The sequence below is a fragment of the Haemaphysalis longicornis genome, unplaced genomic scaffold (genome assembly GCF_048455015.1).
Source record: "Haemaphysalis longicornis isolate Haplotype H1 unplaced genomic scaffold, Haemaphysalis longicornis Haplotype H1 scaffold_489, whole genome shotgun sequence".
Classification (NCBI taxonomy): Eukaryota; Metazoa; Arthropoda; class Arachnida; order Ixodida; family Ixodidae; genus Haemaphysalis; species Haemaphysalis longicornis.
The window spans coordinates 105713-119535 of NW_027526383.1; the positions used below are offsets into that span (position 1 = coordinate 105713).

Here is a 13823-nt window from a genome sequence, read left to right on the forward strand (position 1 = left end):
TGTCGCTGGAGAGGGACTGAGGTTGGAAGAATAATGCGAAGTATGTCGGATGCAGGAGCGTAAGGGAGAGGATGATTTTTAATTGTCGCTCCCGCTGTTACCGTAGAAAGGTTAGGCGCGGCTGCACCGACTATCCAATGTTTCGCCTCCGTTATAAAAGCAGAATTATCGGCCCTGAATCGAACCTAACTTCAAGCACTGCATTATTGCGTTCGGCTAACTTATTTCTGGAAATGCTGGCTTTGTTGCTGCCACTTCCGGCGACAAATGAGCCGGAATATGTTTTGGCCCCAGCGCAGGCAAGCTCTGATAAACCGTGCCTCAACTGCGCCAGCGCCTTTGTCCTTACATGTGTTCGGGCAACGGCATCATATAAGTGCTAGTAATAGCTCTCGCAAGCGCCACAGGAAACGATGTTGGAGCATACCACCCGTCGGGTCGCCAGCACGTTCACGTGCGTTGTTTTCAGCGTATCGTACATGGCCTGATAAGACTACCGACTTCTTTACTGGCGACAAACACGGGCGCTGGGGTCACGATACGATACGTGCATCTACCGCAAGAGAGGCGCCAGCTGGGAACGCACAACGGTTCGCAGGCGAAGAAATGTAAGTTTTGGAGGCCGCCTTACTGCACGGTTGCGCCTTATAAATGTTTCACTTGCGCTTATAGGTCGAATACAAGGAGAATGAGCTTTCTATCTGTCACGTTCAAATTTTCAAAGTTTGGTCATTATACCGAGGCTACGCTGGTGCTATGAACAGTGCTGTGTGGAGGTATATGAACCACCTGGTGACCTTAAACGTGCACCGAAGTCACGTGCCCCGAGTGTCTTAGTATTTTGCCTTCATCAAAAGAAAGGAGCAATTGTAAGCTTTGGAGACTGCCTAAATGCGCGGTTGCGTCATATACGTGTTTAACTGTATTAACCAGTCCAACGTAACGACTACAAGCGTTTGAGCCTTCCTAGTTGAAGTTTTCTGGTTTTGCTTTTGCGCCGAAGGAATACGGCTGGGCTGTGAAGCGTGCTCTATGAAGGTCTGTACATTGAGTTAGACCATTTGGCGGTCTTTACAGTGTGCAGATGTCACGTCCCAATGCGTTTTTATTCTTCGCCTCCAAAAGAACGGTTGCAGCGGCTGGCATTCCAACCCGCGCCTTTGTCATAGAACCAACGCGGTGGCGATCGGTCTCGTAAATAGTCTAGGCTACTTTCAATGCGTCATTGATCGCCGTTCGTAATGCTAACGTACTTCTTTATGCTCGTTTGCAGACGCTAGGTAAGCATTTTTAATGTCAACGCAATAATGTAAACAGCCCTGCAGGTGTAAGAAAACGTAAATGTAAACATATTTGATGAATATTTTATTGAAGTGTTGCTGCTTTCAGTTACTTAACTTCGCGACATTCTCGAGTATTACCAGATCTCTCAATCAACCTTCAATTCGCTCGTTCACTCTCTAACTTGACGTAAGAACCATATATGCGGGAAATATTTGGTAGCGCTATATGCCACAACTAGATGAAATTGTTTAGTTCCAAATACATTACAATCGACCTTTTACTTAAAAAGTTTATCGCGGTAACGCTTATCCCTGTAGAGAATGTATTACTAATTTAAAGAAATTTATTTTCGTCGATAAACCACACAATCAATGGCGCCGAAGGCGGCGTCAACAACTTGACTGTGTACGATTTAACTTTTGTTGTCTGTGTAGAAGTTCAGTTTTGTAGCCGAGTGCTGATGTGAGCGTTGATGAAAGGAGTGGAAAAGAGCGATTTACGACAATGACTACGTATAAGTTGTATTCACTGGCGAGACACGCATGCAGGCAACCATGCGAGTGCGCCGTCGCTGGTTACGTCGGGCTCCGCGGGATGGCGGCACTCGTCCGTGCTAAGCACATGATGTGTGTTTGACGTTCTAAACTCCTCCCAGGAACGCAAAGTAATGCCTCGACTCCGATGCGAGTGCGATTAACAGCATCTCTGTTGACAACACCGTTCAGAATCGAGCTGAAACGGAGCATACGTCGTGCGGCGTGGGGGCGAAATGGCACACTGTGTTGCCAAGCGAAGAAATCGACAGCTACTTTTTAGTGAATACCACGTATATCCAACCATCAGGTGGTTGTAGTGTGGTAGTCGGCCGTGTAGCACTCCCACACTTTTTACTAATCATTGATGTAAGCAACAGAGACGGAGATATACCTGTACCTTAAAGTGGACGCTCAATGAGGGAAGAGGACGCAAAAGATGTCGACAAAATAGAACGTACTGGGGAAAGCATACAACCATGGGCGGTTAGAAATGAAAATGAACGAAGAGGAAACGGTTACGTCTGCAGAAACAAAGGGAATGAAAATGTCGTTTAGAGCGTATAAATCAGGCAACCAAAATAATCTTTAGGATAACACTATAGGAAGTGCGTTGCTTATTGGGGCCAAAGCTGGCTGCTTCCCGACAAGGAGTGATGTGAGCGAATACTGGCGATACGTTCAGGCATGAATATGCTCTGCAGAAACACAATAAATCAAGCGAATTGTAATAGAATGCCAAAGTATCTAATCAGCCTGAAGTGTGAGGAGAGTGCTTATACTATAAACACAGTATCAGAAGGACTGTTAGCGGAAGAAGAACAAGCAGCCAAGTCAGAAGCACGACCATAAATTTGCGATCGCTTCTACTGTTTAAAGAACGCAGTCGCTAGTGATTTGCTAGTTGGGGGGGCTCGGGGGAAACTTGCCGCAGGATCGTTATTAAAGAAATACTCAGTAAAGCTGCACGTAATTGTGTGGTTGGACCAATAAAAAGCCTGTACGAAATGCAGGTTTAGTCACAAGGTTCATATACGGAATATTTTCACAACGGCAATTATAGTGTTTGGATGAGCGGTCTAGAGCACTGTATGTAGCACGCCTCATTATGGAGGTCGAAATCCGATGCGATTTTTTGTTAATTTGTCGTTTAATGTTATCACACCGCATTAACGATTCTGCACTGGAACCTTCGTTGCTGCACAATCAAGTTGGCAGATTGCGTGCAGACAGACACTGGCCCGCTGGTGAGTTCTCGTTGGCGTGGTATTGCCATAAGCACCGACAGCTTGAGGGCACAGTGCCGAATTAGCCGGCAGTCGGTCTGGTGTAAACACGCCTATTACGACACACGGACAATCCGGGCAAGCTCGAAAGGTGGGGGCGAAGCAGCTCGCCGTCGAACGTCTCCGATGAATTGACGACGTACAGCCACTGCGTACGTATGGGCTGTTAAACGGTACGATGCTATGGTGGCTATAGTATGGCCATAATGATACCAAGTGGTGCTGGCAGGCTTATCTGACAAATTTTGCAGCAGAAAGCATGGCAGACGCGCAGTATGCCGGTTCCTGGGATATCTGGAATGCGCGAACAACGATAACGTCCGATGCCAAGCCTGTTGTAGCAGGTAACCGAAACCGAAACTGATGTTGACAACTCTTAACAAAAACCCCAAAGACATTCGGGCACATAAACTTGTTGCCAATAGCATAAAAGTTTCTTCGAAAAGAAATAGAAAATTGGCACAGGCGCAAGTGCGCATTCATCAGTTTTAAAAGCCTCGGCACCGTCCAATGAGATCGCCAGGACAGTTTGCATTATTTTACGTCCCTGCTGTAGTTGCACCGTCCAACGCCAGACTTCCCATAGTATTCTTCCTTTTTTTAGCTTCTTAAATTAAATACTGCTTCATCGATCCCGATAAATGATAAAATGTACGTGTATATAAGCCCATCTATGCAATGTAAACACAAACAGATGTTTTCCGAATTCACTGCCGACTCTCTTTAGGGGACTCAGCTGTTAACATTCCTATGGGACTTCCTACATCATGACCCACGGCCTCAAAAACAATCATGTACCAGTAGATCCATTAAAATGCTTCAGGTGGCCAAGTTCACTTATTTTGGAAATATGTCACTTCTTTACTGAAATATATAAACAAAACTCTCACTTGCTAGTGCAATCTAGTGAAAGCTGGATAAACCACAATGCGTGCCTTGCTTAATTTTTATTTCAGTAGAGAAATGATATATTTCTAAAAGAAGCAGACTAGGCCGTTCGGAACATATTCATGTATCTGTAAACGAAATGCGTATCTGTACACGATGCTTTTTAAGCCCGTGGGGGAAGAATTAGTAAGTCCCGTAAGATGTGATCAGGTGAGTCTTCTTTAAGCGGAGGTTTGCTGCTTCGCAATGGATATTAGTAAAAGGCGATTAGACTATTGTTGGAGAAGAAGCAGGAACGGGCCTTATCAGGGCCCATCACATCAAAAATTCATATGCAAATAAACCCCAAAAAACCACACCATAATAACATTGCCCACCGTAGCGTAGCACTCTAACAAAACCTCTTATATTGAATGATGCTTTCGTTCTTGCAGCGGGCATAAATAGGTCGAATAATCAACCAATTAGGTAAATGATAATAACAGGCAGCTGTACAAAAAGAAAAATAATTTACGGTCCCTTCCTAACGAAAGTCGAAAGAAGCGTGAAAGCTTTCTCACACTAAAACTGCGTCAAAAGTCCGCCAAAACCATCGCTAAAAGTGCGCCCAACCTTCGCTCAAAGTGCGTCCAATCGATAATCAAACCTTCAAAGACCCAAATCGCAAACGAAGAACGAACCCATGTGAATATTTTTCCCACACTAAGTAAACGCATGTAGATCTATCTATGAGATAAAGGTGTAGTATTGTACTGCCTCTTCCTCCTTTTTCGCGATTTTGGAGTTTTGATACAACCGTTTTGCCACAATGGAAGCGCGCTTTCACACACGCGCCGTGTGTACAGGGATCTTATCAGAGCTTTTCCGTCTACCAACCGACGTATGGGGAAATGCTTTAGTTGTTTGACAGCACGCCATCGCTCCCACTAAGAAAGATTTTGCTTTAAATCACACAGCATCTACTGTACGGTTGTTTGGATAATCCTGTTAGCTGTCCCAGCTTATCGGCATGCCGGTTGGTGCTTCCGTGCCTTTATCGCGGTGAACCCATCTGTGCGATACGCACCCGCCGCGGTGGCTCAGTGGCTAAGGCGTTGCGCTGCTGAGCACGAGGTCGCGGTTTCGATTCCCGGCCGCGGCGGCTGCTTTTCTGATGGAGGCGAAACTCAAAAAACGTCCGTGTGTACGAGATTTCGGCGTACGATAAAGATCCCCAGGTGGTCACAATTAATCCGAAGCCCTCCACTACGGCGCGCCTCATCGCCTGCGTTGCGTCGGCACGTTAGACCCCACAATCAATCAATCTATCTGTACGATACGCTTTGCACCCAACAGCGCAAGGCCTGCGTAAGCATCAGTTAATTCATTCGGAGAACCGAGAGGGAACGGTGAAGACAAGAGGCGCGCCGCAGCCGTGCGTTCTCGTACAAACATTTTACCATTTCTTCCAAAAGAAAATTTCGAGAAGCACGAAACCTTTATGACATCAAAAGTGCGTCAAAAGTGCGTCGAAACCTTCACTACAGTGCGTCCAATCTTCCCTCCAAGTGCACACTATTGGTCGTCTAACCTTCAAAGACCCAAATCGCTAACAAACATCGAACCCATGCGGCGATTTTTCGCCCACTACGTTAACACATGTACGAACAATCTAAATGTATACCGATACGTGATTTGTGAGATAAAAGTATACTATTGTACTCCTTCATGATCGATGCGCGTATTGTCTAATCTGTAATTGTTCCTTTTTCGCGATTTTGAAGCTTCTGCACAACCGTTTTGACACAATCGAAGCACGCTTTCACGCACGCGCCATGCATCCATAGACGTTATCAGAGCCTTTCGGTCAATAAACCGGTCTATGGGCAAATTAATTATTTCTGACAGAACGCTATCAATCCCACAAAGAAAGCTTTTGCTTTTAAAAAATGAAGGAGGCTTACATTCACCCGTAAGACTTGAAGGCAGCGAAGCTGTACGCAAATCTTCACGACCATCACGAAGGTTTAAGTCCATGACTGCAGATGGTTTGCTCTGCCGCAACGAACTTCAGTCCATCATTCTTGCTATAAGTGTGAGCTTATTTCATTTTTTTTAAGTGATAATCATTGCACATCACCTTGGAGAAGCGTGCGCTATGGCGTGTCTTCCTCGTTCCGAGCAAGTGTTGCCACAATTACGGCGAACGCTGTAGTTTTTTTTTTTGCCAATTTGGCTACTGTTTTTATGTGGGTAAGCTTGGCTTGACAAACGTGCGCGGGGGACGCTGAGCGGTCATCGCGATGCACCTACACACAACTCTAGGAATTCGCTTGGTTTTGTGAACTTCCGGACGGTCGCCGCGACGCCCGCGCTCTTGTGCGCGCACTCGACAATTTCTTGGTGTTTTTTAAAACTGCGGACACGAAAAATTACGACTTGCTAAACATATTCGCTGTTAAAAAACGAATTGGCAGCAACCTTGCCCTGCTCTATTACGTACTTATTAGCCTGTGTGTGTTTGTGAGTACGAAAAAAGCAACGTAAGCGTTTCGCGCGACTACCAATTACTCCTCGTTCTGAAAGCAGCGGAAATTACGGCAAATAACACCCGTTAATCGGAACTGTTGGCAGCAGATAGCAGACATGTAGGTCACAACGTCTAAACAAAGTTAGTGAAGTGAGGCGTGATAAAACGGATACAGAGACTATCCAAGCCGTCTACACCGCGGAAACTGGATGGATGTGATAGATAATGAAGCGGCCTGCAATTAAGTCCGCGCAGCCTCCACAAGAACGGACACGTGGTCACTTCATTTCTCAAACAATGGATGTTGATATCTCTGTTTTTGTGCGTACCGATGTCAGCCCCTGTCTCTACTTCTCGTTCCAACGTTGAATTAGTAACGCTGTACTTTCGTTACGAAGTTCTACAATACTCAAATCGCTTCAAAGGCGTGCTATCTTTATTGCCAATTAACAGGACTTGGATGAATGACACATTACCGCACATGAAAAGCCTTGACACAGTTGCACAGTAACAGCTTTGAAAGGAAGCGATCTTCCTCAATGGCTGATCGCAAGGTAAATATATATCTAGGTTGAAAACGAACCTCATGGCCAAATATGAATGAGGCGTCTTAGTTCACAGCTGGTGTTTCAAATTGCAATTTTAAACGTAAACCTGCACCGCAGCTTTCCATAACCCTGCGCAAAAGCGGCACCTTTACATGAGGTGCTCCCTAGTGGAGGTGTACGGGTTAATTTAGATCGCCCTGATACCGTCAATTAACCTGCACCGGCACCGCGACATATAAATTACGCGGGTTCGATTCCCGGCTGCGGCAACCGCTTTTCTGATGGAGGTGAGAAACCGAGACGCACGTGTGTTGGAGATTTTGGCGGGCGCTACAGATCCCCAGGTGGTCAAAATTAATCCGGATCTCTCCACAACGCCGCGCCTCATCGCCTGTGTAGCGTCGGCGTGTTAAAGGAGACATGAATACAAAATACCAGTTGGGTTTATTAGAAAGACTGCTTAGTCCCGATAACAATGATACCAATATCATAGCAATCTTCGAACAAATAACGGAGATATTAAAGAAAATGTGTGAAGCAGTCGCGACCCCTTAGCCAATTTCCCGCAACTTTTCTATGACGTCACGGAACCTTGTTTGCGCGATTTGCGGCCGCCTAACTGACCTGTCGCGACGACACATGACTGGACGTCTGTAATGGGCCCTCTAGTTCCGTTTGACCGCATCACTTGAATGCTAACGTGCAGTTAACGCACTGAAAATTATATTTTATTGTTGGCCCGTATGACGTCATTCTTGCTCATAACACGTCACTGTGGCGCAAAATTTGAAAGTTTTTAAATACTTCTTGCTTTTTTTCGTTAAAAAACATCTTTTGTGTCTGTAATGGAGCTGAGTGAGATACTGGATCCTAGTTCTTTCAAATTAAACGAAGTTGTATTTTCTCTTCATGGCTCCTTTAAACTTAAGGGATAAAAACGCGACATGTGATCGCTTTAATGCGGAAGCATTCAACAGCCCATTGAATAAAAAAATAGCAGTGGCTTTGCTCGGCTATGCCAGGATATACTAGCGTGAGCTAAGGTTCAACAATCCAATCCAATCCACTCCTGTCCAGTCCAGTCCAGTCCAGTCCAGTCCAGTGCAGTCCAATTCAATCCAATCCAATCCAGTCCGGTCCAGTCAAGTCCCTGTTCCTCGAGCATGCGCAGCAAGGCTCTCCAGGAGCCACGCGAAACGGCTATCAAGCGGCTCCGGCGCAGCATTAGGCTTGGCTACTGCGCAACGGAGGTGCACAGCTGGGCACGGGCCGGTGCCAGTGCGTCTGCCGCGGCTATGACGTCCCTCCTCTGGAATGCGCAGACCGGCGAATGTGCAGAGCCAAATTCTCTACACACCCGTCCTCCAACTGGATTGAATTTCCAATCCAATCCAATACAATGCAATTCAATCCAATCCAATCCAATACAATCCAATTCAATCCAATCCAATCCAATCCAATCTAATCCAATTCAATCCAATCCAATCCAATGCTCGTGGCGCTTGTGCAGCACGGCCCTTCAGGGTCCACGCGAAACAGCTCAACCTCGGCCAGTTTAGCTTACGCTACAAAAATCCATTGTCAGCGTTGAAGTTGGCGTCGGAAGCCGATAAACAGGGCACACGCCACTGCGTAGCGTTTAATTGCAACAGCTCCGCTTTAATAAAAGCGCCAGCAAAGGACCGCGCTCCTATAAGGAACGCCTGGGCGTGCGCAGAGCCGCGATTTAAAGTGGAAAGTGCCTGTGTGGCTGTGAGGGCGGTGTTCGGCGGAAGCGACGTCATAAAAGCACGCGCCCCGCTGACCGCACTCAGAGGGGCAGCAGTTGAAACTGGAAGGAGTACTCTGCGGGATTCAGTTAGACAGTCACGATTTCGCATACACTACTAATAAGTGCGTAGGTGTACTCGGAGCTTTCTTGCTCTTCGCCCGCATTAAAAATAAAACGTCCGCTGCTTCCTTCGGTTCAGTAGCATAACCCCTTGCCCCGCTTCATCCACAGCGAACGGTTTACAGCTGACATTTCTTTGTGAACACCGACTAGTGAATAAAATATGAATACGAAGAATCTGACCACATAAAGAGCCGGCCTGCGCAAATAGCTAGTAAACCGGCTTTTCAGGCATGGTGCGCCGAACTACGGTTCTTCGCCAATCCCCCCCCCCCTCCCCCCGCCCGTGTGTATGTACCACGCATTGGAACGCAATGGTTTTCTTTCGGTGTCTGTATAGTTGGAAACGGGGGAAAGCTCTGGCCAGAGCCATGGAAGAGGCAGAATTCTAGTTACTGAACGAGTCCGGGGTGGCCACGAGAAGAGGGAACAGCGCCAACAGTGACACGACGCCCGATCTCATGTGGCTGAAGGGTAACCTGACGATGATGATGGCATGGTGTAATGGCGCAAGGGCTACTAGGCCAAATAGCGCCAAGAGGAGTGCTAGTGTTTCAGTTAGAGGTGCTTGTCTAAAATTGGTGTATAGGGCCAATGGTTAGTGATGAAAAGTGGATATAAAACAGTTCAGGAAGCACGAGTACGTGAGGCCTTCAAAAACAGGGTGCCTCGGGGAGATCGTTTTGCCAAGGCAAAAAGGCGAGACCCCTGAGCATCACATTAGAAGCCTTCAGCACTGTCCTCCTCATTGAGGGCAGGCTGCGAGTACACACAGTATGAGATTTCCTTTAAAAAAAATCAACATCCGCAAGGTAAGCTAACACATTTTGAGCTTGACAATTGCTTCGTCTGATAGAAAGTGTGCTAGGTGTTGTGGTATGCGTTTTGTGTATAAATCTGCAAAAAGTCTGCGTCTTTCTGGTTCAATTTCTCTACATTCAATTAGCACATGCTCTAAAGAAAGAGCATCTCCGCATCTAGAACAATTTGGATGTGGTGTACCATTTAAAAGATGTCCGTGTGTGTCATATGTGTGCCCAATCCTTAGTCGACAAAGTGCGACCTCGACGGATCTGTGTACCTTTCCTAGAGTATGTCTGCCTATTGTTGGTTTGATTGAATGGAGCTTGTTTTCTATTTGCTTATCCCAACGATCCTGCCAGATTTTACAGTTTTCTTTTAATGAGTGGTTTGAGATCTCAGTACGGTACAGATGTAATGTCGGCATCATACCGAAGAACTGCAGCAGCTGCTTCCCTGTCAGCAGCCTCATTTCCAGCTATTCCGCAATCTCAAGGCACCCAGCATATCGTGATTTCCAGGCCCATAGCGTAGGTGGACATGATGATGTTTAAAAGAAAGTTAAGCACGGCATTTTTGTGAGGCTTTGCAAAATGCAGGGCTGTCACTACACTCAAGGAATCTGTATATATGACTGAGCGGTGTATTTGGTGTTGTATTATGTGTTCTAAAGCCATAAAATATCATCGGCTTCACCTGTGAATGTGCTGGTGTTAGGGTTGAGTGTCTTAGAGGTAGAGTATGGGGTCCACAAACAGCACAAGAAACAGCAGAGTTGGTTTTAGATGCGTCTGTGTAAAATTCTGTGTATTGGTATTTGTGTTGAAGGCTCAAAAAGTGTTGGTGTATTAAGGCACAGGGAGCTTTGTTCTTGTCTATGTTGGCAAATGACATGTCGCATGCAACCGGCGACCGTTTCCATGGTGCAAGTACATCAGTAAAGGTGGTTTTGTAAGTGTCTTCGTACGAAATTTTCATGTCGGATACCAAAGTATTTACGGATATTACATAGGGTTGCGCAAGAGAGGGTCGTTTTGTGAACAGACCTGCAGTGGATGTATCATGTATTACAATGTCTGTAGGGTGTTTTTGAAATGAAGATATTTTGACTGCGTATAGTAAGGCTGTGTAGGCACGCTGACTTTCTTGTGACCACATATCGAATTCTACATAGAGGGATTCTACCGGGCTTGTTCGGAAAGCACCAGTCGCCATTCGAAGGCCCAGGTGGTACACCGGGTCAAAAAGTTTCAGAGCGGACTTTGGGGCTGATTGATAAATAACACTGCCATAGCCAAGCGTAAATCTGACAAGGCTATTGAAAATTTTCAATAAGCAACCCTTGTCAGTTCCGTATTTCTGGCGTGAGAGAACCTTTAGATTGTTAAGTGCCTTAATGCATTTTATTTTTAGTCTTTTGATGTGGGGTATGAAGCTAAACTTCTCATCCAGCAGAATGCCCAAAAACTTCTGCCTCTTTTTCACTGGAATTTGTTTTCCTGGACCTATTGGATGACTTGAAACTAATCTGCACGTAGTCCACATAGACAGAATAAAAAAGTAAGCGGGGTAAATATTCGTTTTAACAATAAAAAGTGTGCAACTCAGAACACGTCCCTGCGGCACACCATTTTCTTTGGTGAACACTCTTGATAAAACTGGGCCAAGCCGCACTCGAAGTGTTCTATGACTAAAGTAATCCTCCAGGATATTGAACATATTGCCGCCGATACCAAATGCGGCAAGGTCAAGTAAAATGCTATAAGGCCATGCGGCATCATAGGCTTTCTCTAGATCAAAAATGATAGAAACAGTGCTGTTTATGTACAAATGCGTCTCTTATATAAGCTTCCAACGCTACAACACTGTCGGTTGTGGACCTACCTGACCGGAAGCCTGACTAACAGCTTTCTAAAATTCCATTATATTCTACAAAATTCCAAGCTCTCGTAAACCGTTCCCAGTGCCACTACAATGGGGAACGGTATAAAACGGCTGCAACACGGATTGTAGGAAGGCAAGTTGGTACATAACTTACAAACAGCGCAGGAACAAGGTGATAAAAAGATCACACAAACAAGGCAGAGCAGTGTTTGTGTGATCTTCCTATTGTCCTGTTCCTGCGCTGTTTGTAACTCAGGTATGAACCGGTCCTCCTCGTCTTGGCGTGCCTGTCGCTTGCGGTCGGCTTCTCTAGTGCCAAATGCTGATGTTTCGCCTAGCAGCTGGCGCATGTGCTCGGCGTCTTAGGTGAGCACTGCTGGGTCCTGCCTAGCTTGACGCTTGCGCTCGTTGTCTTGGGTGAGAACTCCTGGGTCCTGCCTAGCCTGACGCATGCGTTTCCCCGAATGACGTCACCTCCGCCCCCCTCCCTTTCAGGAGCAGCTGCAAACCTAATCTTTACCAGTAACACATTAAGGGGGGTTCCCATTGTTCACAGGCGCCTTATCATCCATCGTGCAGTTTCGATGCTTGTTTTGTGGTTTTTTTTTCTTTACAGGAATACTGAGATCTATGCTGTATGCCTGATTGGCCTGATGCATGCGCCCAGCGTTTTGGGCGAGAACTGCTCGGCACTGCCTGGGTTTTTTTGCTTACAACGTCACGAAATTCTGCGACCAACGAGACGATAACAACTTCGCTGTAAAACGACGTCCATGGTTTCTTACCGCACCTATGTGAGTGCGCAACACCGCTGCGCACCATTATTGAACTCGACACAAACCCGAAGTGGACAAAACAACTCAAAATCTAAAAAAAGAGGATCGAAACCTACCCGACACGGGAACAACCTCGGTAATAAAATTGCAACAAAAGACGCCGAAACCGGTATAAAAGAGACAAAGCCATGTACAAAACACCAAAATTCAAACTGACTTATAGGGAACACAACTATCCAAAGTCGCATTTCTAAAGGTCAAAGGTGTCGTAAGTAGATTTCACGCGTGATAAAAAACAAAAGCTGCCGGGATTTGAATTCAGCCGTTCTATCATGATCGATTATGTGGTTTAACGCGCCGACGCTACACAGGGGATGAGGCGCGGCGTAGTAGAGGGCCCCGGATTAATATGTACCACCTGGGGATTTTTAACGTGCGCCGAAATCTCTGATAAACGGGCGTTTTCGCTTTTCGCCTCCACGAGAAAAGCGGCAGCCAGGGCCGGGAATCGAACCCGAATCCTTGGGCTCAGCAGCACAAGGCTTCCTTATCTTGCTATCCAGAAGCGGAAGCACTACACTGCGAGAGCAGACGGCTCAGGTCGGTTGATCATAGTCTTAGAAGCACGTCGATAAATGCTCAAACGTGCCCCTAGATGGCGCCGTGTGTCACTTGGCTGTGCTCATTAAGAAACGCCTGTACGCGACCGCGATAAGTTTCATAGTGGCCTCAGATGACTTTCCAAATCTGTCTACCAACGAAACTTCCCTGGCCGATCAATTTGCCCATCCCGCAGCCATCGATACCTACATAAGCTTGCATGGAACTGGGGCAGCTTCTTTACACCTGATGTACCTGCAGGTTTATGTAGCAGCAGGCCTCATCGTTGCCGTTCCTGCGTCCAGTTGAGGATAATAACACGACCCGTTATGTATTATCCCGCCTGCTGGATGTTACCATGAAATGTACGCGTAAAAGTCAGGAGATTAATTCTGATCAGCAAATGCGTAAATGAATCGCTTGCCGAGTGCAAATGATGTCTGCTTTGGCATCCGTGAGAATTATTACTGCCCGGCAGAACGCCGACTGGGCCATCTATTGTACGATACAGCTCTCGGACACACTTGCGATAGATGAGGTACAGTCCCACGCCGCGTATACATTAACATCCATGTACAGAGAGTAAACACGCGTAACGTACTAATACCCCTCGTCAAGATTTGAAATCTGCGCGTGGCGCTGCGGTTGGTGCTTTGTAAGCGATAGTGCTTATCAACTTTCTGGATAGACTGGATTAAAAAGGAGCCCTGTGCTTGATTTGGCCAGTGAATAAAGGTGAAAGGTGAAAAAAAAGAACAGGTGAGCACTTCCAGTGGGTTTACACGATTTAAATGGCGAATGACAGCCACTAATGCGGACTGGT

At 46.3% G+C, this 13823-nt stretch overlaps 1 protein-coding gene across 1 annotated transcript in view; it reads left to right on the forward strand.

Moving 5' to 3' along the window:
* The first annotated feature begins 344 nt into the window (after window positions 1–344).
* Window positions 345–13823, forward strand: part of LOC144137723 (uncharacterized) — a 28259-nt gene continuing 14780 nt past the window's right edge. The window contains exon 1 of the mRNA XM_077669662.1: window positions 345–608. Coding sequence (XP_077525788.1) covers window positions 607–608 — 2 coding nt within the window. The 5' untranslated portion in view covers window positions 345–606. The remainder of the gene's footprint in view (window positions 609–13823) is intronic.